Below are 24,867 nucleotides of genomic sequence, written 5' to 3'. Positions count from 1 at the left end.
CTACTAAAATGGCGGCTTGCTATTTTCCTCACTCCCAGTCCTTAGTAACCACTCTTTACATTTGTATGTTTTTGAGTTTTGTTCTGTGTATCTCCTATCTGTTGGAATTAGGCGTTGATTGTCCATTGGTGTTTGATCTACTGCACTGTGCATATCCTTAAAGTTAACCCGAATTATACTGTGCTTTTAAGACTAAATAACATTTGACCATGTGTTTATTCCTATTTTATGTATGAGTCCATTCTCTGAAGAACATTTGGACCATTTCAACCCCTCCACTCTTTTTTTTTTTTTTTTTTTTATTAACTTGAGTATTTCTTATTTACATTTCAAGTGTTATTCCCTTTCCGGTTTTCTGGGCAAACATCCCCTAGTCCCTCCCCTCCCCTTCTTTATGGGTGTTCTCCTCCCATCCTCCCCCATTGCCGCCCTCCCCCAACAATCACGTTCACTGGGGGTTCAGTCTTAGGACCACCAGGGCTTCCCCTTCCACTGGTGATCTTGAGGATATTCAATGCTACCTATGAGGTCAGAGTCCAGGATCAGTCCATGTATAGTCTTTTTTTTTTTTTTTTTTTTTTTTTTTTTGGTTCTTTTTTTTTGAGCTGGGGACTGAACCCAGGGCCTTGCGCCCTAGGTACCATGTATAGTCTTTAGGGTAGTGGCTTAGTCCCTGGAAGCTCTAGTTGCTTGGCATTGTTGTTCATAAGGGTCTGAGCCCCTTTAAGCTCTTCAGTTCTTTCTCTGATTCCTTCAACAGGGTCCTATTCTCAGTTCAGTGGTTTGCTGCTGGCATTCGCCTCTGTATTTGATGTATTCTGGCTGTGTCTCTCAGGAGAGATCTACATCCGGCTCCTGTCAGCCTGCACTTCTTTGCTTCATCCATCTTGTCTAATTGGATGGCTGTATATTTATGGGCCACATGTGGGGCAGGCTCTGAATGGGTGTTCCTTCTGTCTCTGTTTTAATCTTTGCCTCTCTATTCCCTGCCAAGGGTATTCTTGTTCCCCTTTTAAAGAAGGAGTGAAGCATTCACATTTTGATCATCCGTCTTGAGTTTCCTGTGTTCTAGGCATCTAGGGTAATTCAAGCATTTGGGCTAATAGCCACTTATCAATGAGTGCATACCATGTGAGTTTTTCTGTGATTGGTCAACCCCTCCACTCTTACGACTAATGCTACAGTGGTTATTGCCATGCAGGCTTGCTTGTGCTCTTGTTGGCATTGTTTTCAGGATGTACCTTTAACATGTTGCTAGTACTCAGGGTTCTGATTTCTTCACATCTTCAGTAGTAGGTATGTTCTATCTTTCATTAGTGATAGGCATCACAATGGCTACTAACTGCTATCTCTTGGTAAGTTTAATTCTCGTTTCTAATATTGCTGTTGAGAACTTTTTTCTTCCTTCTTGGCTATCTGTATGTCTTGTTGAAAGGGCAAACTTGTCCTCAAACATAGCATTTACTTGACAGATGATTAATAATTTTTCTGAAACTTCATTGTAGCCTCTTGAGGATATATCGAAATCATTGTTCTGTTGAAATATTTGTCCTAGGGCTCCCAGCAACTGGGTGCATTTGTTTCTCAGGTGCAAATATCAGTTGGACCCAAAACTTACCCCAAATAGTGTTAAGATAATTTGATGTTTTATTATAGCAAGACTAATTTTAAAATCCTTCAGAAAAGTCTATCTGAAAGCTCTAAGGATATATTTTCCATTTATAATGTAGAAGTAAAAGAATTAAAAGCCCATTTTGGTTATTATAAGTCACTTACATATGAGTTTTAATTGTACATGATTTTTGCTCTGAAATAGAAAGCAATTATTTGCAAATATATTCTCACTTGTACTTTTTTATTGGTTATTTTATTTATTTACATTTCAGATGTTGTCCCCCTTCTCAGTTTTCCCTCCACAAGCCCTCTGTCCCATTCCCCCTCCCCTTTGCCTCTATGAGGGTGCTCCTCCCACCCATTCCAGCCATCCCCACCCTACAATGGGGCATCCAGCCTCCATAGGACTAAGGGCCTCTCCTCCCACTGATGTCAGATAAGGCCATCCTCTGCTACATATGAAGCTGGAGCCATGCGTCCCTCCATGTGTACTCTTTGGTTAATGGTTTAGTCTCTGGGAACTCTGGGTAGTCTGGTTAGTTGATATTGTTGTTCTTCCTATGGGGTTGCAAATCCCTTCAGCTCCTTCAGTCCTTCCCCTAACTCTTCCATTGGGGTCTCCAGGATCAGTCCGATGGTTGGCTGTATCTGCATCTGTATTAGTGAGTCACTGACAAAGCCTCTCAGGGGACAGCTATATCAGGCTCCTGTCAGCATCACTTGCACTTTTGAATAATATGAACATAATGTTTTTTTTTTTCCAGTAGTGCAATTCCATCCACATGTCTAGGTTAGACAGTGGGATGTTAGGGACTAATTTCCCCTTTAGTTTATCTGCCTGTGGTCTTTCAAACCATTCAAACCTATTCACCTCTCTATCTTCATAGCTGTTACTAGACTTTATCCTTTAGGATAATTAAGTAGAACTGCTAACTGATCTCCTGCTCCCTTTTCCCTTTCCTTCTCTTTCCTCCCATCTTCCCTTCTTCCCCTAGGTCTTGTCCTCCAGTTCATTGGTATGGTACTGCTCATATACTCTTTTTAAAGGAAATTGCATATTTGTGCATCTCCACAAGGTCCACAGGCAGTCAGACAGAGCCATCCTACTCTAACCCTGTGGATCTCTCTCAGCAGCTCAGGGACTCCTCTACCTACCTCCTGTCTTACCCAACATCTCAGCCATTTTGAACCAATTGTGGCTCCTTCAAGTGACTCCCCCCCCCCCACCCCCCCCCCCACCCCCCCACCCCCCCACCCCCCCACCCCCACCCCCCCCCAGGCTAGTCTCCTCTTTCTGGATTGTGGGAAGGATATTAAAATTGTTTGTTTGGTTGGTTTTTAGCATTTCTGTAGAGTACTTACTTCTGGAGGAAGGCATTTTAGGCACCTGTGGCGCTCACATTTATTCTTCCTTTAGTTACTGAATTGAGCGTGTCCTGGAGGGGGGTGTGGCCCCAGGGAAGCCTTGGGATATTTTGATATTTAAATATCCGTGGATGCGAACTAGCCTAGCCAAGGCCCAGTCACTCCTACTGATTGTACGTTTTTCATAAAAGACTTGAGTAGAGCAGGAAGTTCTACTTTGTTACCTCTCCTCCCCCCCAACCCCCCACCGTGGTTCTAGGGCAGTGGGTCTCAACCTTCCTGATGCCTCTATAACTCTTGTCTTCAGTTCCGCATGTTGTGGTGAGTCCAACCATAAAGTTATTTTCATTGCTATCTCGTCACTTTAGTTTTGCTACTGTTATGAATTGTAATGCGAATATCTGTTATGCAACCCCTGGGAAAAGGTTGCTCGACCCCCAAAGGGATCGCAACCGGTGTTCTAGAGCTTGAATCCAAGGCTTCACAGTGCTAGCTAGGCTGTGACTCCACCACTGGGCTACACCCCAGCCCAGGGGAAGCTTGTGGATGCTAGGGGACTGTTAGCAGTCTGGTGGAGCATCTAGATCCCTCTAATGTGTTTAAAAGCAGTAACCAAGGAGCGCTGGGAAATAAATCCATTTGCACTGAAACTAGTGAGAAATAATGCTGAATTGTGATATATCAGCTAACTAAAAAAAAGACAAACTGCAGGCCTAATAACTCCCATACTTTAAAAATCATCGCGAGTAGAAATTATATTTAAGAGTTCTATAGCAAATGTTAGCATGGTGTAAAAATAGCCATGGTTTCTCATGGTGAGGCTTGTTGCTCACATTTAAAGACTGGAGGGGAGGGGATGCTACATTTCAACTACAGGGTAGTAAAAATAAAAGTGTTATTTTCCTTTCTCACTTATAAGGATCCTTTGAATTCTGTTGGGGATATTAGACACGTGCGGCAGTAGACTGCGTGCCTAATTTGTGAGACCCTAGATTTAATCTCTCCCGGCATGCAAAAAATAAAAAAGGATTCCCCGAGTCCCGTGCACATCTCGGAGGTTTGTCGATGCTGGCAGTCATGCTCGTTCAGGTGTTAGAACAAATGCTATAGGATGGCTTCAGTGCAAGCATGCATTTCTCACTATTCTGGATCTGAAATCCTAGAACAGAGCATGTGTTGGTGATGGCCCTTTCCTCACACAAACACTTGGTCCAAGTGTGCAGCCAGAGGCCAGTCTGACTCCATGGCCTCCTGTTAGGTCACCAGCCCCCTCTCTCGAGCACCCTCTTTCTGACCTCCTCTAAACACAATCAATGCATAAAGGCCCCTGCTCCTACTGCTATCTTCTTTTTGGTAGTTGGGGCTTCAAGTGATGAAGATTGGGGTGCACCTAACACTAGGTGGAGAACCACGGCTCTGAGAATCCCTTCAGTCAGTCTCTCTTCAGCCAGTCCTTCTCACCACCCCATCTCACCCTTGGGAAGAGTGTGGTGCTTTTCCTGAGCATTTATAACCCTACACAATTACCTTTGCTCTTGGTCTTTCTTATCTACTGGGCCAGGAGTCGGCAGGTGTTTTCCGTGTTGGGAAATACTTTAGGCTTTTGGCTCCATACGGTCTCTGTCACAGTTACTCAATTCATCCAGAGACAATATGGCAATGAACAGACATGGCTGGGTACCAAGAAGAATTGTATGGGCACTGGAATTTATTTCAGATAATTTACATGTGTCATAAAATATGTTTCTATTTAAAACAATTTCAGCTATGCAAAAAAAATGTAAAAAATCTGTTCTTTGCTAGTAGACTACAAAAACCAGATCACTGGCTAGCTAGGCTTGGGGCAGATGGTAGTTTGTGAGGCTGTTGTAGTAAATTCTAAGAGTCTTGAGGATGGGGCTGCAAATTTTTTGTTTGTTTGTTTGTATTTATTTATTTTTTTGTTCTTTTTACTTTCTTATCACATTGGTATCTGATATATATGTGTATATATGTATATATATGTGTGTGTATGTGTGTGTGTACACATATATATATATGTGATATAAATATATAAATACAGGCTGAATAAACATTCGAGTCTAGCCGTACCTTGGACTCGTAGATGCCGTCTCATATTCTTCCAGAGTCTGAATTGTGGAGCCAATGAATTCCTCACTAGAAGTTAAGCTACATCCAGATTTGCGATTTTAGCCTAGCACGATTTTGTGGCTACCTCCTTTGGAATCTCCTTTTTCTTTAAGTGACAGCCAGTTGTTTCCTATGTTGAAGGCATGGCTATTCTACTTGTATGCCTCTCAGTCTGATGGGAGTTGATGTATTTCCCCCTGAGTGGTGTGTGCCTTAATGTGAACCTTTAGGCTTTACATTTTATTTTAGAGATTTCGTGTGTTAGTGCTGTATTTAAATCATCCTCACCTCTTTCAACTCTTTCTGTGAGCCATCCTCAAATTCATGACCTTTTATCATTGTTACACACACACACACACACACACACTCACACACACTCTCACACACTACACACACACTCACACACACACACACACACACACACACACACTCACACACACACACACTCACAAACACACACACTCACACACACTCATACACACTCACACACACACACTTACACATTCTCACACACACTCACACTCACACACACACATACACACAATCAACAAATTTATAAATATAACTCGCTGAGTTCATTTGGTGTTACTCATATGTATCTAGGGTTGGCCTCTTAGGATTGGCTAGCCTATCAGGGGCCTCGTCCCTGAAGGAGACTGCCTCTCAGCACCTACTAGTTTCATGCAACTCCTTACTGGTGGAGCCTTGGGAGAATTCCCCAAGGAGTGTTGAGATATCAATTCATGTTGCCTTTTCAGGTTTTGCTTAGGTGACTATACTGTTGACATTTCCTGGTGTAGATTCCCCGTGTCATATAGAGGACAAAATCTTTCAGGCAGCATCCTGTAATCTGGCTCTTTAAATCATTCCACTTCCCTTTATGTGATGTTTCCAAAGTCTAAGGAATAAAGGGTTATGTCGTACACATATCATTTGGGGATAGGTTCCCTGCTGTCAGTCAGTCTCTGTAGCTTGACCAGTTATGGATTTTTGGTCACTTGGCTAGTGCACAAAGAAGCTTCCTGGCTGAGGAGTGAGAACTGCACTTATCTATGGTATATGTATTTGGAATGCAGCTAGAAATTATTATTATTAATTGTGGGCTTGCTCTGGTTTCAGGGCGTTAGTCCATTACCACTGTGGCGGGAAATAGACAAACACAGTGCTGGATGCAGCATTGGTTGAGATTCATAAGATGCAGTCAGGGGGAGAAAGAGAGAGAGAGAGAGAGAGAGAGAGAGAGAGAGAGAGAGAGAGAGAGAGAGAGAGCGCTACTAGTCCTGAGTGGGCATTTAGATTTTATAAAAGACACACTTTCTCCAACAAGTTCATACTTCCATTTTTTCTAAAATGGAAGTTCACCAACAGGGGATTAAGCGTGCAGATATATGAGCCTATGGGAGATGCTCTTATCCAAACCATGACTGTGATTTAGGGAAATGACAGTACTAGGTCCTCTTTCAGGGTCCATCACCTCGCCAGCCACTGGTAGTGAACCAGATTTACGGTACTAGGCATGAATTTCCTCCTGTTGGGTGGGCCTTCAATCCGAGTAGACTGCTGCTCATTTCCCACAGGATGTAGGTGCCACTCCCGTGCCTTTGAGGATATCTCACTATTCAGTCATTGTTGTTTGTAGGCATTGCAGCTGGATAGAATAATTGCTTGTTTTTCTCTCTTGGCAACTTGCATGTCTCTTTCCAGTATTACAAGAGCTAGACTTAGGAGAGCCTTGCAGGTAATTTCCAGCCCCATTTCTCCAAGTCCTCTTCCCTAAATGTGGTGTCTGTAGCAGTAGAGACTTGTGGCAGTTTGTGGCAGGCAACCAAGGGCAATGGTAACAGCCTGTATTATTACAGTTTAACTGCAGTTGTCCTCATGAGGATCTTGGGTATTTCATTCACAAAGAGATGATTCCCTGTAGAGATTAATAAAACACTTAAAGTCAAAGATAAATGGAAGGGTTTTTTTTAATGGTCTCTTTAAGGAAGCAACAGATTTATACCCCTGCAGGCATCTTAAGCAAGATGTTAATCACACTCTAAAATAACTACATTTTTAATGACAAACCGGGTCATGCCTTAATGACTAGTCATGCTTGCCTACCTATAAAGCGCCAACTTTACTAAAACGCAGTGGCTCAAAATGCGAGAATGCTTTGGCGTGTTGCTCAAGGTCATGGATACATTTTCTGTCTCATCAACCCACGTTCATTATCATGAAGCAACATTATCTGAAATGAAGTTTCACTGAGGGACATTTTAATAGCTGAAGTAAGCAAGTCATTGAATTCTGAAAACTCTTTTCAGAAGTCATTAAAATGCACATATCGGGGAGCTGGAGAGATGGCTCAGTGGTTAAGAGCACGGGCTGTTCTCCTTCCAGAGGCCCTGACTTCAATCCCCAGCCACCACATGGTAGCTCATAACCATCTATGATGAGATCTGATATTCTCTTTTGTCTGATGCCCTCTTCTATCCTACAGGCATTACATTAAAATGGAACACTCATATACATAAATAAATGAATCTTAAAAATATGGATATCTAGATATGATAAATCCAGTTTAAAGACAACTGTAACATGAAATGTGCAAGCTTACATTCTCATGTGAGGATTTTTTTTAGGTGAACTTCATGTTTATAAATTTAATTTATCAAGAAGTAAATCTAATACTTATCAATGAAAAGCTCATTTCTATTGGTTGGAGGAAGTTGCCTCTGGTAGAATATACACAGTTTTTTTTTTTTTTTTTGAGACATGAAGGATACATATAAGAGATGGATATTATATTAGTCACATATGTCATGACCATAGAAGCACATACACAGATATACACATACACTCACACACAGGCACACATGGCCACACAGAGGCACAGAGAGACACACACAGGGATAACACACGAAGGCACACACGCACACTCCACACATGGCCGAAGTGCCAAGCCTTTGCTCTTATGCCTATTGCTGCCTCACTCAGTGTGACCTCTTTTCTTGGTTCCTGAGTTGCTTGTGGCCTCACCAGATACTGATCACCCCTTGTTTAAACCTTTGCACACAATGAATTACCAAAATGATTTTCCTTACCGATGCTTCCGTCATAACCCCGCTCTGCCCTACAGACTCTATTTGAACTGCTACTCATCAGCACCACTGCCATTTGACTCAAGGATCTCTTAATCTAGTGTGTCTCTCCTAGATGATTTTCCTCTGCTAACACATTGGCTGTAGCTCTAAAACCCTACAAAGGAAATCTCATGCCCAGCTGCTCAAGGGTTGGATGCATTACTTCTTTTCATTCTGCAGTGCTAGCCTTCAAGATGTATACGCTCTGAACGTCACTCGGGTGTTCTCTTTCTAGCCATCAGCTAATGTGTGTTTGAAAACCGTGCATGCGTGTCAGTCGCTCATCCTTCAAAAAAAGCTGTTGGAGTCAGCAGGGCGGCTCAGTGTGTAGGGGTCTCTTACACCGAGGATGAGGAGCTAAGTTCAAATGTCGGGACCAACATGGTGGAAGGAAAGAACTTACTCTTTCAAGTTGTCCTTTGAACCTCACGCTCATGTCTTGGCATGCACAACCCACACACTTAAACATATGGTGCAATAAAAAAATAAAAGTGTTAAACAGGAAATTTTAGTAACCTGGATTGGTGCAAGCTAATTTTTCCTTTGGCAGAGGGTACATGTATTGTGCCATACCCAATAACTGCTAGAAGGATGAGTCTAGAATATTTTATTTTTATTATACATAAACATTTAATGATATTGTAGGTATGCCCAAGGTATGCTCTTTTAAATTTTGGTTATTTGCTTTGTTTTATTTTGTATTTTCAAGATCTCTGACAGCTTTTCATTGCTCATCAAAGGAATTCTCACTTCATAAACCTGTGTTCCAAAGTCCGGTATCAGCTCTCTCTCAAACTGTGCCACAAGTGGACAGAAATCTCAGCCGGTAGCTCTTTGGTGCTGGTGTCCATGGCTCATTCCTAACTGGACTTTTGTCCAAATTCTTTCCCCTGCATTCAATTCATCCACCTCTCTTCAGACTCAAGCTTTATCATTTCCCAAGGTCTTCCTGGTAGGTCTATCCTTCGGTCCTCTTTTCTGGTGTTGCACCTCTTTTTTTCATACCATTGAGTCTCATGATCTTTGTATGATCTTTGTGAAGTAAACAGCTGTTCTGGAGATGAGCCTGGAGTCATCAGAAGAGGTAGACGACTGAGGCTGGAGAATACCTGTGGTGACTGTTTGATGAAGTGTCGGTTTTCAAATGTTATTTGGAAAGGGGCCATGCATATATGACTTCTTTCTGCCATCATTTTTTTCTACTTTACTGAATGTGTTGGTTTTTTTTTTTTTTTTTCCACCTTTGACAAACTAGTCAAGGGAGAAACCAAGTTCCAGTTTTTTATTCTCAAAGAGATTTGCCAAGGAAGTCAGGCACAGTTCCAGAAATGGATATAATAATGCATTTATTCTTCCTCTCCTGTTCCTTTCATGCTGCTTCTGTCCCATCGCCTCAAAGCATATCTTTCTTCTAACCACGCTGGAGACATGTGACATTTCTTCCCCTCCTAACCCCTAACTTTGCTCTCTCCATTTAACTATGTTCACTTCAACTAACTGTATCGTGGCCCCACTCAGTATGTACCATCTGCTGTTGCCTCTTTTATAGTTTCAGGTATACTGTATGATCTGATATTGCATGTGATTATCTCCAATAATAGACCAGTGTTGCACTAAGGAAAGAAGTAAAAAGTACCTTTCCCCTTGAAATCATTTAACCAAGAACATGTTCAGATTTGAACTATCTATGCCATGTTTCCTGTGTCTTCCTTTCTCCATCAGTCTATTGTATGGGTCTGAATCAGTAGCTGTCTGAAGGTTGTCTGGGAGTTTGTCTGTTTCATCTCTGTGTGTCTGTGTTCTGTCTGTTTATGTTTGTGTCTTCTGTCCCTGTGTTTCTGACCCTAACAATGGACTTCGCTCTGAATTTATTGAATGGCACAGAAGCCATCACAATTAAAAGGAATGGGACATGTTACAGAACCCTTTAGCAGAGTTTTTACAGTGGCTAAGTCACTGGCTCCAACCGCTCTTAACTGACCAGATAACAACACTCCGAATAGCATTGTTAACTAAGCGATGTTAGAATGTCATTGCATTCATCATCTATGGTGGCTTCTCATTTCAGAAGTGCACAGCAAATGATACACAAGTATTCTTCTGGATCACAGACTTGGAAAGAGGACAAAATTTAAGACTCTAGTTCTCCATTAACTTAGGTTGTAAACGTTACTCACAGGGGGAATCCAAGGCATGTGGGTTGGTTATTACATTGTTCTCTTAAAAATAGGATAAACAGACAGACAGTACATTACCTCAAGGTATATTATTAACTTTGGTAATGAGTTCCAGCCTCTTAGAACATAGAAGATATTTTTTTATCACATCGCATCAGCACATGTACTAACAACATAGTTTCTATTATGAAAATGATTTCCATTAACAAAAACATTTCATATACTTATCATACAGGTTCCCCTACCAAGGCTTTAACATGCATCTCTTTTGTCATTTATTTTTATTTCATTTGCATGGATATATTGCATGCATGTATGTCTGTGCACAGTACTCATGCCTATTGCCTGTGGAGACCAGCAGAGAATGAAGGATGGTCTAGAACTGGAGTTGCAGATGCCTGTGAGCTGCCACATGGGTTCCGAAGCTCAAACCCAGGTCCCATGGAAGAGCAGTCAGTGCTCTTAACTGCTGAGTTCTCCAGCCCCCAATATACTCATTTTTTAAAACATAAGTTTACCTTGATAGTTTGCTGTATTGCGTCTAATAAGCCCTGGCATTTTGTTCCTAAGCTTGTCTATTAATCATGCACTTAATGATTCTGTTGTACTCACCTTCAACATTTAATTATACACTGTCAAAGACAGCGGATGTAAGCGTAGAGATTAAAATTCAACCAACCTATCTAATAAAAGCTTTACATCATTTGTGCACAAGTTACAATTTGTTAACCAAGCGTTGTGTAGAAATTGCTTCATAATTATTATTTCTGTTATATGGCATCCCCCCCCAAGTATAAATTAATTATTTCATTTGTACTTTTTATAATTAAAATATAATAATGTGAGTCGTTAATAATCTTCCGGATTGTTACCAGGGAGAATTATTTCTTGGGAGCCTCTTTCTTTTTTTGCCTACACTATTTCCTCCCTGCACTGCCTTTAATGTGTGTCTTTGAATGTGTGGTCAGGGACATGAAAGCCATAGGAAACTTCTTGGGGGATAATAATATTACAGCTGAAAACCTGGGACCACGTTTTGACACTAAGCATAGCTGGCCTTTTGATGAAACGGGACAGCTTAATGCTATTAGCTTTAAGTGTGTGTAGAAGGTTAATCACTTTCGTACCTCTCATGAATAACTCATCTCTTTTACAGGGTGTTGTTCACAAGTGCAAGTCTCTAATTAATTTCCCCCTCCTTGCTTTGTTTTCTTTCCCCAGCTCTTGTAAATGTGAAACTCTGGGCCATTGATCGACAATGTTTTCAAACAATAATGATGAGAACAGGACTCATCAAGCACACCGAGTACATGGAGTTTTTAAAAAGGTAGGACACTTAGATTTTCTTCCCATTTTGGAGACATTGGCGCCTCTTTGAGACGTAGCTTTCCTTTGTCCCTTTATCTCAGTCTCACTTGCCTTTCGGCCTGTAAGAGGCACAGACTTCAGCCTTGTGATGTTTCTGCTCCCAGCTCTCAGGATGTATGGTTACGCCGGGACATCCGAATTTCACCAAGCATACTCAGACACACAGAGTTTTCTCAGAGACACAAAGGAGAATTCACGTGAGCAGGAAGGGGTGTCTGGTTCCTTCTCATGATCTTCTGACTAATGTGCTTACTTCGATTCCTCTAAACAGACCCCTGTGCCTCTCTGAGCTGTCGCCTGTGGGTTTCCACAGGAAAGGTCACAGAGCTAAAGAAGAGAAGTTCCACAGGGCAGCTTATTAGCCTGGAATCCTGAGACTAATTTCCCCAATTAATTTATTCCCAGTTCCTTTTGTTATTCATAGGTTATGATAACCCAATATAGGATGAGGCTTTTAAGAGAAATATCTACTTCTCCTCTCTTAGAAGCTCATAGATATTCACCGCCGTTAAACTTTAACGTATATCAGTGAATAATTTTGTTCTTAAAAGGGACATTGACAATTCTAGTGACTTTAAGCATATTTTGTATTGCTTACAAAAAGAAAGAAAGAAAGAAAGAAAGAAAGGAAGGAAGGAAGGAAGGAAGGAAGGAAAGAAGGAAGGAAGGAAGAAAGCAAGCTGGGGATGGCTGAGGGGCTGAGAATGCTCGCTGCAGAAGCTTGCGGTCACAGAGAAAAGCTGGGCGTGGCTGTGCACAGGTCTGTAACCTGAGCACAGCGGGAGAGGGCAGAGATGGGCACAGAGATAGACTTGCTGGCCAGCCAGTCTAACTAACCCGGTGAGCCACAGATTCAGCAAGACCCCCTGTTTCAGGAGACTAAGGTGGAGAGGGATAGAGGACACCTTAGGTGCATGCCTATGTGCACACCTACGTGTGCATCTCTTGCCTCGCTGGTGTGCATGTGTGTACCTCCCTCCACACACGCATACCCTGCATATACATCCACACATATACATTTGTGTTATTTTACTTCTGTTTCAGTTGTTGAAGAGCAATGTACAGGGTGTATAAAACAAAGTGTCCAGTGAGGTTTCCTTTTCCAGGGCTAGAATATTAAACTTCGTTCTACAGTTTCCCTTTTTGCAAATATGTGGTTAAAATGGAGCTAACAAGTCAAACTCTTATTTTATTTCAGCGATACATCTTAACAGATCTCTATTGAGGTTTCTTAAGATGCAATTTTAATGTCCCTTACTTGGGTATTTCTGTTAATTAATTTTGTTTCTGCCTCATCTTTTATACATTTTTCATTTCCACATGAAGTCTTTTCGTGATATTCCTGCTGAAGGGACAATAAAATTCTAATTTGATATCAAGTAATAATATATTAAAATAGTTCAATGTCAGCAGGGTGTTTTCTGTTTCCCTCGGTGTGATTAGATGAGGAGAGGTGGAAAAATAAATTTCTTTTGAAGTTCAGTATAGTTTGAAAGGAAATTAAATTTTTTGAGATGTCATATTTATGTGGAAGAATATATACATGTTCAGTGGTGTGTGTGTGTGTGTGTGTGTGTGTGTGTGTGTGTATGTGTGTATGTGTGCGTGCCTGTTGAGAAACTGAAAGAGAGAATATATATTCATTTTAAGTCATAAAGAGTAACACTATTGAGCTGACAGCGCTCTAATAAAAACTTCAGTTGGTAATTAATGAGATGCTTGGATGGGGGCTGGGGCTTCTCCTTTGTCTGAACATCTCAGCGTAAGTCCTTAACATGTTGATTTTAACTTCCACGGATTTGTAATCTCAAGGAATGGGCCAAGTGGCAATCAAATGCTCTTTCAGACAATTCCAAGGAGATCTTATCTACTAGCGCTGTTTTTGATGATGGAGGGTGTGTGTGTGTGTGTGTGTGTGTGTGTGTGTGTGTGTGTGTGTGTTGCTGCATGCATACGCCTGTGCATGTGTAATCAGAGCTACCTTTGTTTTGTAATGTGTTTTGACTTTCTGAATGTTAATGGCTCTCTAGAATGAATTATTGTTGTTGTTGTTGTTGTTGTTGTTGTTGTTGTTGTTATTGTTAGCTTAAGGCAAGCCGGACAGACAGAACAAAAGAGAAGTGGACACTACAGAACTTTGATACCACTTTGCATTCGGCCACTGTGTGAGACAAGTTCACGCTGTATGCTCAATGGCACGGTGCTGCCGAGAGCCTAGAGAGTTGGCAAGGTGCCTTAATCTTCTAAAACTGTGACCGTGATTTAGTGCCTCCATCGCTACACCCTTCGGTAGCTCACAGCTAGTGTTGGATTATTCATAGTCTCATTGGCTGGATGTTCTAGGCTGTTCTCCAGCTAGTTTTCTCAGCCCGGCTCCCGACATACTCCACTGAATGATCCCCCGTGACCTTGAACCTGTCCTGGGCTTCCCTGCAGCATGCTCATCTGCCTTTCCTCACACTTACCCTTGGTTCCGTCTTTTTCCTTCTTCTGAATCCCGTGAAAAGCTCCTCTCCCACTGATGCTGATCTCCTTTGCTCTCTGGGGTTTCACCTCAACTCCGATTGGACCACCCACTTTCTTTGATTGTAAGTCTGTTTCCTACATCTATTATTCCTACTTCTAATCTACAAACTTTTCAGTGCAAGGGCTACTTCTTAGGCATCTTTTTGTTTCCCTTTGGCACAAGATGCATTGCGTTGTACGTAGTTTGCCTGCCATTACACACTTCCCAAGGTTCATTGCAAAGGCTCCCGCCTTTCGAAAAATTGTTTAAAATCTCTTGATGAGAGTCTAGCATTAAATCAAGAATGGTTTCCTAATGAGCGTAAGTCACATGCTCACGAAGTCCAAATAGTGAAGAGCATTCGTTCTTCCCACACATTACCAGGATAATTATTCTTTCTTTGCACCACTAATTTTTTTTTTTTTTTGAGGCTTTAGAAAAGTGCCATAACAGGGCTAGAGAGTGGCTCAGCAGTTCGGAGCGCTGGCTGCTCTCTAGAGGACCTAAGTTCAATATGGTACCTTACAAACATCTGCGACGCCCTCTTCTGGCCTCTGCAGACACTGCATATGTGCGGCACACAAATTTACATGCAGACAAAGCATTCACACACATAAAATGAAAGTGAGTTAAAGTAGAAGTGGGATTAGGGGAGGACACAGAACAACACTGAAGGGAAATGACTAAAATATTGCCAGAATGCAGAATTTTAAAAATCAATAAAATTTTTGTTATGAATTTAAATCATTTATTGCCCTATTTGATATATATATTTTTTAAAAACAGTTACTTGCCACTAATTTGTACAATATAAAAACAAAGTTTGCATGGTCAAGTCAATCCAACATTTCCTTTATGACTTCATGTTTAGAAACACGTAACTTGGTATTATAAAAAGAACGAATATTTTAAAGTTCTCTGGCAGATATAGAGGTTATCTTTCTCTGTGCCTGCAAAATAAAACTTTGATCTGAATTTTTCTGCTGTCCATAAAGAGGCAAAGCAATTGTGATCGTTGTTGAGAAAAGCTCTAGGAAATGGTAATACAACAATATGATAATTCTCAGTGGGAGTCTCATTTTACATTCTAGCACTTTCACAAGAGGGGAACATCAGAAGTGGCTGGGTTGAAAGGAGTCAGTCTGTGCCAGGGTCATCTCTCTTTGTCATTCACTGTCCTTGTTTTTCTAAATAAACACAGGTGTTTTGAGACAAGCAAGAAAACAACTCTCCCCTCAAGGAGAATAAGAAGTAGTTTGTTCTGAGCCAGATATGAGTGACCATGACTCAGAAACGTACCTTAAGGCTGTCCAAGGCTGAGCCTGGTAGATAGCACACCTTTAATCTCAATACACAGGCAGAGAGTGAGACCCTGCCTCAAAAACAAACAAACAACAAAATAACAAACAAAAACAATAATACGGTTGTCCTAAATACCATGGTCTAATGTGAAAAAGCTGTCACAAGTTTTTCAGTTGCAGAACAGGAAGACCATCAATCAAAGCACTTCTCAAATACATTGGTAGAAACACGAGCAGGCCGGTTACAGCAATGCAAGGGAATCTCAGTTGCACATTTCAGATAGTGTCTGACTGCGTTCTTAGTTTCTGGGTGACTGGAAGCTGGTCCCATACTAAGTACGTCCTTTGAATTTCTACAAGATAGTCAGAGTGATGTCAGGTCAGATGTAGCTAGAGGTGGGCATCGAATGGCTGCTAAGGGTATAAACGTAGCATGAGGTCACTTCGTTCTTTCTATTCTGTAACACTCTAGCTACTAATGCTAGTCTTGTAGACTCTTTATCACAGGCATAGAATTATCTTTGATAACTTCAATTCACACTAGGCACATACACGTAAATGGTAGTAGTTCTACAAGTAGGGATTTTTTTCTTTTTGTCATAGTTTTATTTTGATATCAGTGTATTTACCCATATTGTAACTGCCATCACTACAGGTTGGTCCCCTCTTGGCTGTTCAGTGCTACACCAGACTCCGAGTCTGCATCTTCACTTAGTTATTTCCAGTCTGCCTGCGTTACACATTCCCTGATGTAAACACAGATGTTACTATGCAAGCACAACGCAAAGCGAGTCAAATAAAGTAACAAATGAGGAATAAAAATAGCTCCAGGGGCAGTGCTAGGAAGAGTGGCAAGATGGCTGTCAGTCAGACACTATTTTTGCCGTTTGCTATGACTTCTGGAAAATGAACCAAATGTCTGCCACAGTTAATTTGTGCTGTTTCTCTCTGAGCATATCTTCTGGTGCTACTCTTGCAACGTTGGGATATAAACTGTGTGACCAGTGGGATTTGATGATATGAACCAGAATTTTCTCTTAAGCTCCAGCTATGGTGGTTTAACGATGATGGTGAAACCACAGTTTAATGATGATGGTCATGATGATGGTGATGATGATGATGGTGTTGGTGGTGGTGGTGGTGGTGGTGGTGATGGACCATGGTTTATGACATGGTGATGGTGTTGTTGTTGTTGGTGGTGGTGTTGGTGGTGATGGACCATTGCTTATGATGACGCCGACAACACCGACGATGATGACAATGACGATGATGATGATGATAGACAGTGGTTCTGGTCGACCACAGTTTATGATAGTGATGATGATGGTGGTAGTCTATGGTTTATGTTACTTGCTTCACTGACAAAGCAGAGATACAGGAGGGACTTTGAAACTTTCCTTTTTCTTTGAGAGAAAAATTTTGTATGATAGATAGGCACACCTCATTCTCTTACACAAAACCTTTCCGTAATTTTCTATTACTTGAAAAGAAAGTCACTATGGTCTACCCTTTTCTCCAAGATCCTGACTCCCAACTGCTCCCCCATTACCCTCCCTTCTTTCTCCTTTCTCATTCTCTTACTGATTCAGTCACATGGTCTTCTGTTTCCTCTATTCCCTCTCAGTGCACATCATCCTCTGCCTTTGAGAGAAAATTTTACAATGAAGTCTATGAAGAAACCAATACACCAGATATAACTACTGTGGCTGGGAATGGTCCCTTAACTCTCAGATCTCTCTTCTATGGTGTTAGAGACTGCAGCTGTCTCCTCTGGTTGTAGCAGGAGCACCTCCTATCTCAAGCAGAGTTGCTGGCATGATCTACAGAAGAAGAGCTTGTCCCACAGGCATGGCAGAGATATAAGCTGAATAAGCTAGGTGTGGTAGGTTATGTAATTCCAGAATTCGGGAGGCAGAGGAAGGAGGATTGTCATGAGTCTGAGGCCAAACTGGTCTACAGCGTAAGACCTTGCCTGCCTCAGAAATCACAAAAAAAGAGAGAGAGAGAAGGAAGAAAGACCACAAAATCCAAACCTAAACAAAACAGGCCAATGCAGTGATAGCCAAGTCTTTAGCAAAATAATGAAGTTATCCTGGAAGAGGGAGAGAGCGTCACTAGACGATTATCTGAGCTAAAGCCACTGCTCCATCTTGTTCCAGCTGTTGTTGTTTCAGAGCCAATAGAATAAGAAGGATGAGGATGGTTGGCTGGGACTGGAGTGTCTTTAATGGTGCACCAGTCAACGCAGCTGCCTATTTAAGGAGAAGAACTTGTCTGGTGGAGAGTCACCCACAATTCTGTAAATAACCCCAATAAACTCACTGGTTCACCATCCTGTACTTGAATGTCCTCTCAAGGCTCATATGTTATGTTGACTAAACAGAGTGTTGTAGTCTGGGGCCTTTGAAGGATACAGGCAAGTTTTTGATTTTGAATTCACTTTCTAACCATTAAGAACACTGGACCTGTTTTTGAAATTTACCACATAATACTTATGATTTAGGCTTTTCCAAGGACCTATGGATCCTGGGAGATAACATAATCAGAGCTAATGCCCAATATGAGAGCCTTTGCATTATTGCACACAAGGTGTCAAGAGAATGAGAGAGCCTTGGTAAACCCCCAGTGCTAACTAGTACTTCTGCCTTCTATAGTTTCCTCACTAGTAAAAAGCTTGATTTCATTATTCTGTAAAGTTTCCCTCTTCCTTATCTTCATCATGAGGAAGTGAACCTCAAGGCTATTTTATTCTTCCCACTCATTCTGTGAAACAATAATGCTTGCATATATTTAATATATGTGCTACTTATATATGCATTGGAAAAGTGGGCTTATTATCCTAGGCACCATGTATAATGTTGTTATTGAGATTTCCCTGGATATGGATTTGATGACGAATAAAACAGCATTTTGAGACCTTCTTCCTCTCTATAAATGCTGTGCTTTGTGTGCTCCTAGCTTCTGTCATGCCTGCCACTGGCAAAAGATACAATTTTGCTCCTGTCATATGATTGACTAATAAGAACCAAATAACTCTGAAGTAAGAAAAATATACAGAATAATTTAATATTTCTGTACACTTTGTAAGTGAACCAACAGAATCTTGAGCCCAAACTGGCCTACCTAAAGAAACAGCTTACATAGGAATGGGAGGTGGTGAATTTACAAATTGAGCATTCTATCATATCTGCTTTCTGGTTTAGTTTATTTTCGAATGAAATCTTCTCACTATGGGAAATTAAACAATAATGGATTAATGGTGTTTTCTGTCTTCAGAGAGGAAACTTTTATCATTAATTTAGTCTCATGTAGGTATATTCCTTCTGTCTCTACATTCACTCTTCTAGTTTGAAACTCAAGTTTTTCCTTATAGCCAATTTTAAAAGCTAAAATCATATTTTTAAGTCAACACTTTTACAGGCTACCTTGTCATCCATCTATCCATTCAGTCATCCATCAATCCATCTGTCCCTTTCTCCCACGCGCCCACCCTGCCAATCACCCATCCATCCATCCATCCATCTTTCTGTCTGCCCATCCATTCATCTGTCTGTCTGTCTGCCTGCCTGTCTATCACGACAGGATATTACTATGTAGCTCTGACTAGAACTTACTGTGTAGACCAGGTCTGGCCTTGAACTCACATAGATTCCCGAATGCCAGAATTAAGATGTGTGCCACTCATCTTGTTTTCAATACTGAAATATTGAATACTTTTATTTTGTATCATATTTGAGCAGGTATAGTCAGGGATAAAACAGTAATATAAAATTGCTCATTTTACTGATGGGAGAACTGAGCCTGTGACTATGACAGTTGCTCAAAGTCACCTAGAAGAAAGTCTGAAATTTAGCTGTCCCAGAATGCCAAGTATCTTTTGTTCAAAATCTCTAGGGTAAAATTCTCTCCACTTTTGATTGACTAAGCATATGCTCCAGTGTTACACAATTCTCCTAGAATATTCTTTAAGAGTCTTGTTAAAATTGTCACAACCTCTGTGAAAACAGAAAATAACGGTACACAGTTGCCTACGTATATCAATTTTAAGTGACAGGTGTGAGGTTAGGGTAAGGAAATGTGCCTATTTTTGTTATACTTTTGTGTTTGACACTGTCTCATTTTATATATACATATATATATAATATATATATATATTATATATATAATGTCTCACTACATTGCTCTAGAACTCACTGCATATCCCTCCCTGACCTCTAGCTCAAAATTGATTGGAACGGGGTGTCTATGTAGCCCTGATTGCCTGGAACTCACTGCATAAACCAGGCTTGCCTTGCATTTAGATTGATTTGCCTGCCTCCGACTCCCCAGTGCTGAGATTAAAGGCGTGACCCACCATGCCCATCCTGCAAGTTCACATTTTAACAAGTCGTTCTGCACTAAGTTATGCTGCCTCAGGAGCCACAGCAGAAGCACATAACATGGCATATCTCAAATATTCTGTTGACTTTTTGGTAGGAAGGATGTTTGGGTTTAAATTGTGGTTTTTACCAATCACAGGTTTGTAATTTTAGCAGAGTATCTTCAAAGTTAGGCTTAGTGATACAAACCTTCACACAAGGAGGGATCAAAAATGAGGTAAATGAAACAATAGTAAATATTTATTCAGTAGGTGCCAAGCAATGTCCAAAGTATTTCACACGTATTGGTTCACTTAACTCTCGACAGAATTCTACAAAATAAGTGTGGCCATTTCCATTTTACAGATGAGAATAACAAGGCTCAGAGATGAGCAGTTTACATAGCTGGTATCCCAGATACTCAGTAAATGTTTGAGGCATCACTTCCCATAATCTGGGTCTCTTCTCAGCAAACTGACATGGATTCTACCTGAGATTTCCACTCTGTGCTGACCTTGTCTTTGCAAATTCCTCAGTTTCCATTCCCCGTTTTTTTGTTTTGTTTTTGTTTGTTTGTTTGTAGCAGTGCTTCTCTGCTGAATATCAGTGTTGGTTTCCTTCTTGTACCCTTATGCTCCCGGAATATGTTTTCAGAAATGAATGCCCAACATCAGCACAAGGACAACTACTTTAATTGATATTTAACAGAGCGATATCTTAGACTCATGGAAACCGGATGTAGAAATCGCCTACAGTTTGGTAGTCTGTGCCCTAAAGCTAAGCGAGCATTGGGATTTCTAAAGTTGAGATTAGGAGACGAATGCTTTGGAGCCTGTGTCTTCCCTTTTGTACCTGGTTTCACACTCCTGTTAATGAGTTCCTGAAGCCTAGGCTGATTTCTCCTGGCTTAGCCTGGACCTTCTGGATCTTTGCAGGCATTTATGGAGTACTTTTTTTTTAATATATATATTTCAGAAGAAAAAAATATTCTACTGTTTGATGCAAATGAAAGAACAACTCTACCTCGGAGAGACCACATTCTGGTCAAACAAAATCATGAAACCCTGTCCTCTTGATGTCTTAATAATTTGTGAAAAATATCTATAAAAACTATGGTGCAGCTTTCGGAATTCTAGTCTTCTTTAGTTTTAAAGAATACGTGGCAGGCCCGTTAAGTGTTTGAGCTTTGAGCATTAATGAAACTTTACTTGGAGACACAGAGCCTTCCTTAGAATTAAGTTTGACAAAACTGGCGTGGTTCTAATTTGAGGGGAAAGAAAGTGAAGAATAAGTAAAGAGATACGGCTACCCCGCGATTTCCAGCATGGCTGCTTGAAAACCGTTTTGTCATATCAGATCTATTCTCATTAAGCATGCCACGGGCGGCAGATAAATAGAAAAGTGGCCATTAATTTCATGTTGTCATCCACCATTTGCACAAATGTCTCAATAGTGATGCCTTGTAGAATGGAGAGACAGTGCGTCCTCACATATTTGCATAATTATATGCCGATTTTTTTCAAAATGTTTGTCAGCCCATATTATGTATAAATATTGGACCTCCACATATTTTTATAATTCCCCCAAATAATTAACATTTATGATTTATTATTTTATGGTTATAATGAATGTCATAGTTGAAGAGATCCTATTTGGTCCAGAGGGAGTCAGGGCCCCAGATGAGGACATAACACACTGGCCCACGTGGCTTTACAGAGCTTGGTCTCTCTAGAAACTACAGGCTAATTTCTCACCATATCCTTAAGGATACGTGTTCCACATTCTGGAATTTAAAAGGCTACATGTATGTGATAGAGCAATTTAATATTCTCCCATCTTGTTTTGGCTTTGCGTCGTCTTACAAGTTGCTTCTCTGCTAGGTTTACCTCATTTCGGTATCATTCATAAATTGCGTATCTGTGCTCCTATTTTGTGAAGTGTTTTACACACAAAGGATAAAGAAGCTGTCCCCGAGTGCTTTGTATAACAAAATCTCTTATGTATGAATATATTTAGGAATAAACAACAGGTTATTGGAGACAAAAAGGTTGGGAGTTCTTCCGTTTGAAAACTGATATTTGCGTGGGATTGTTTGAATCTTGTTTTCTAGTCTCTTCCCCATCACTACCCTCATAGTCTGAAGGTGGATTTTTCTCTTGATAAAGGAACACAAAACGAACATCTTGTAAATTGATATTTAGTGACTCGTGGTAAAGTTGAAATGGTAGAATTCTTTACAGCCTAATTAATCCTAGGTAGCCTTAGAGCAGTGTATCTTAATTATTTTTGAACCTGTATTCTCCTTGTCTTTTCAAGATATCTTAAGTTATATTTTCTTTTTCAGAGCTGCTTTTTATTTTGGGGCTACTTTTTTGTTTTTTTTAAATTGAGGCGTAATTCATAAAAGACTACACTGCCTTGACGAGACTTTTTACAACTTAGGTTGTCCTTCTCTAGTCTTCCAAGAAGGGTCATTTTACTGTTTTAGATCTACTTTTAAAGTCAAGGGCTACTTCAAATGTAGAAATGCAAAGTAAAGCCCAAGCTCACCTCATCGGTTTCACTCTGAATGTGGACAACGGAAGGAACGACCTACCTGTTAGCATCCTGTTCCTCATAAACTAAAACGCTGAAGAAACTCCATTTTCTTTGCAAATAGTCAAGGTCTATCTAAGGTTTCCTGGCTGCCTGAGCACATGAGGTGAGCTGATGTCTTAGTTCAGAATGATCTGACTGTAGATTCAGTATGTGTCCTGCTGGCTGAGGGCGAGTGATGGCTTCTACAGCTGTGTGTGTATCCCATAGGCTCCCGTCAGCTACTGGACTCTCAGAACTGGTATTGTGACATCACAACAATGCTTTGTGCCAATTTTATAAACCTTTACAGTGCACTATGTGTTACTTTTCTGAGGCAAACCAAAGGTATATTTTTCAAGGTTCTGCTGCCTTTAGCAGCAACTGACGGAGGATTTTTTTTTATACATTTGTAACAGATAGAGATGAAGCATATTGCAGTTTGTTTTTTGTTATTTTTTTTAAAAATTGTAAACCATGTACCAAGTTTCTGGTCAAGACTGTATAGGATAAGTTGAACGTGATTGCATTCTATTAACCAATAAGAGTGTGTTCCCTATGCATATATAGTTACATTGAAATAAAGTTCTAAACCATCAAAAAAAAAAAAAAATGCAACTCTCTTAGGTTGAAACATGTGGATTTCACTTCTGTTATATAGAATCCTTAATCCGCAATGTTGTTGAGAAATCTGGAGGAGAATCAGGATGGGATGAGAACAGGCTGTTGAGGGAGAAAGTGGGTATAAGATTGATTAGACACAAAAGCATCCTAGCTGGTAAATCTTAGCCATCTTGGAATAGGAAGTCTTTATTAGAAGCACAATTGGGTATAGAATAATTGGGTATAGAACAATTGGGTATAGAACAATTGGGTATAGAACATGTGGGGCAAGCGCAGCAGGTTGTGGTTTGGTTTAGTTTTGCTTGAAATAGGATTAACATGGGTTAGCACTCATGTTTCTCTGAGGTGAATTCCCAAAGCAGTTTTTTTGGTGGGTTGAGGCTCTCTGGGTTAGGCAGTCTTGCTCTCTGCCTTGGTGGTGGGAGTAGGGGACCACATGTACCAGTGAAGCACAGGCTTAGCTGCTTCTTCCCAGAACTCTGTGCTGAGTTGTGAATACGGCACTCAGCACTGAGGGAAGGAGGTCAAAACTAAGTGGGCTCACCCATCCCTTCTACACACCAGGACATTTTGAGCAAACCGTTTGAGGATGCTGGTCTGGCTACTTTGCTTAGGACATAGTTGGAGCCATGGCCGTAGTACTTCCCCAAGCACCACACAACTCGATTAAAACGAGAACCAGTTGCAAATGTCTTGTTCTGTAAATTATACGAAGCTGACTTCCTGGAAGGGAGCTATGTCAGAGGAAGATCAAGCATACTACTTATAATTTCATTTTTTTATGGAATTAGGATGAGCTTTGCTTTGCATATAAAAATGATAAAAATGTCTGAACATAAGGAGTAGGCAGCCCAGAATGTTGGCAGTGTCATTACTTGGTACATTTCAACTATTGAAGAAAGCTGCTAGTATTGAATTTTGGAATCAGTGTCTACAATAAACACACAGGTGCACCTCTTGCGCACACACATGCACACACACACACACACACACACACACACACACACACACACACACACACACATGCACACACACACATGCACACACACACACACACACACACACACATGCACACACACACACATGCACACACACACATGCACACACACACACACACACACACACACACATGCACACACACACACACACACATGCACACACATATATGTAAATTTACCTCTCCATATAAGAAATAAGGGGAAGGAATTGCTATTTTTTTATTCAATTTATTTATTCATTTTTATGGGTTTTTATAACCCCATATCAGCCCTTTCTCTTTTCACAGTAACCACCCCCCATCCCACCTTCCCCTTCTCTTTTGAGAAGGGAAAGCACCCCTCTGGGTGTCACCCTTCTCCACCCCCTCTTAACCCCAGGGGAAGGAATTATTTCTTCTAGATTATCCTGGTAGTCATGTCATGTTTAAAATTTACTTTTTGCACGTACGTTAAATAGCAGACTATTTGTGCTGAAGCCGAGAAGGACGCCAATTAAGCAACACAACTTCTGCTATGCTATAAATGCAGGGCATGTAAAATTATTCAGCACCTTCTAAGGATTTTAATAAATTCTGTTTTCTCAGAATTTACTGGATGTAGTCCAACCGCATTTTGTGTTTGCACAAATGTACTTGAGGGCTGGCCTGCTGCATAAACAAAGATAAATAAAAGTTGCCTGGGAGGATGGATTTGCTTGCTTTATTTTCAAAAAGAAATTAAATGC

At 40.7% G+C, this 24,867-nt stretch overlaps 1 protein-coding gene across 1 annotated transcript in view; it reads left to right on the top strand.

The window, feature by feature from the left end:
- Window positions 1-24,867, top strand: part of Prkg1 (protein kinase cGMP-dependent 1) — an 885,274-nt gene that overhangs the window by 663,276 nt on the left and 197,131 nt on the right. Inside the window, exon 4 of the mRNA XM_032891799.1 lies at window positions 11,636-11,741. Within this exon, the coding sequence (XP_032747690.1) occupies window positions 11,636-11,741 (106 nt within the window). The remainder of the gene's footprint in view (window positions 1-11,635; window positions 11,742-24,867) is intronic.

This window comes from Rattus rattus, chromosome 2 (genome assembly GCF_011064425.1).
Source record: "Rattus rattus isolate New Zealand chromosome 2, Rrattus_CSIRO_v1, whole genome shotgun sequence".
Taxonomy (NCBI): Eukaryota; Metazoa; Chordata; class Mammalia; order Rodentia; family Muridae; genus Rattus; species Rattus rattus.
The sequence above is the reverse complement of the archived record's forward strand: the minus strand, read 5'-3'. Positions and strand labels throughout refer to the sequence as shown.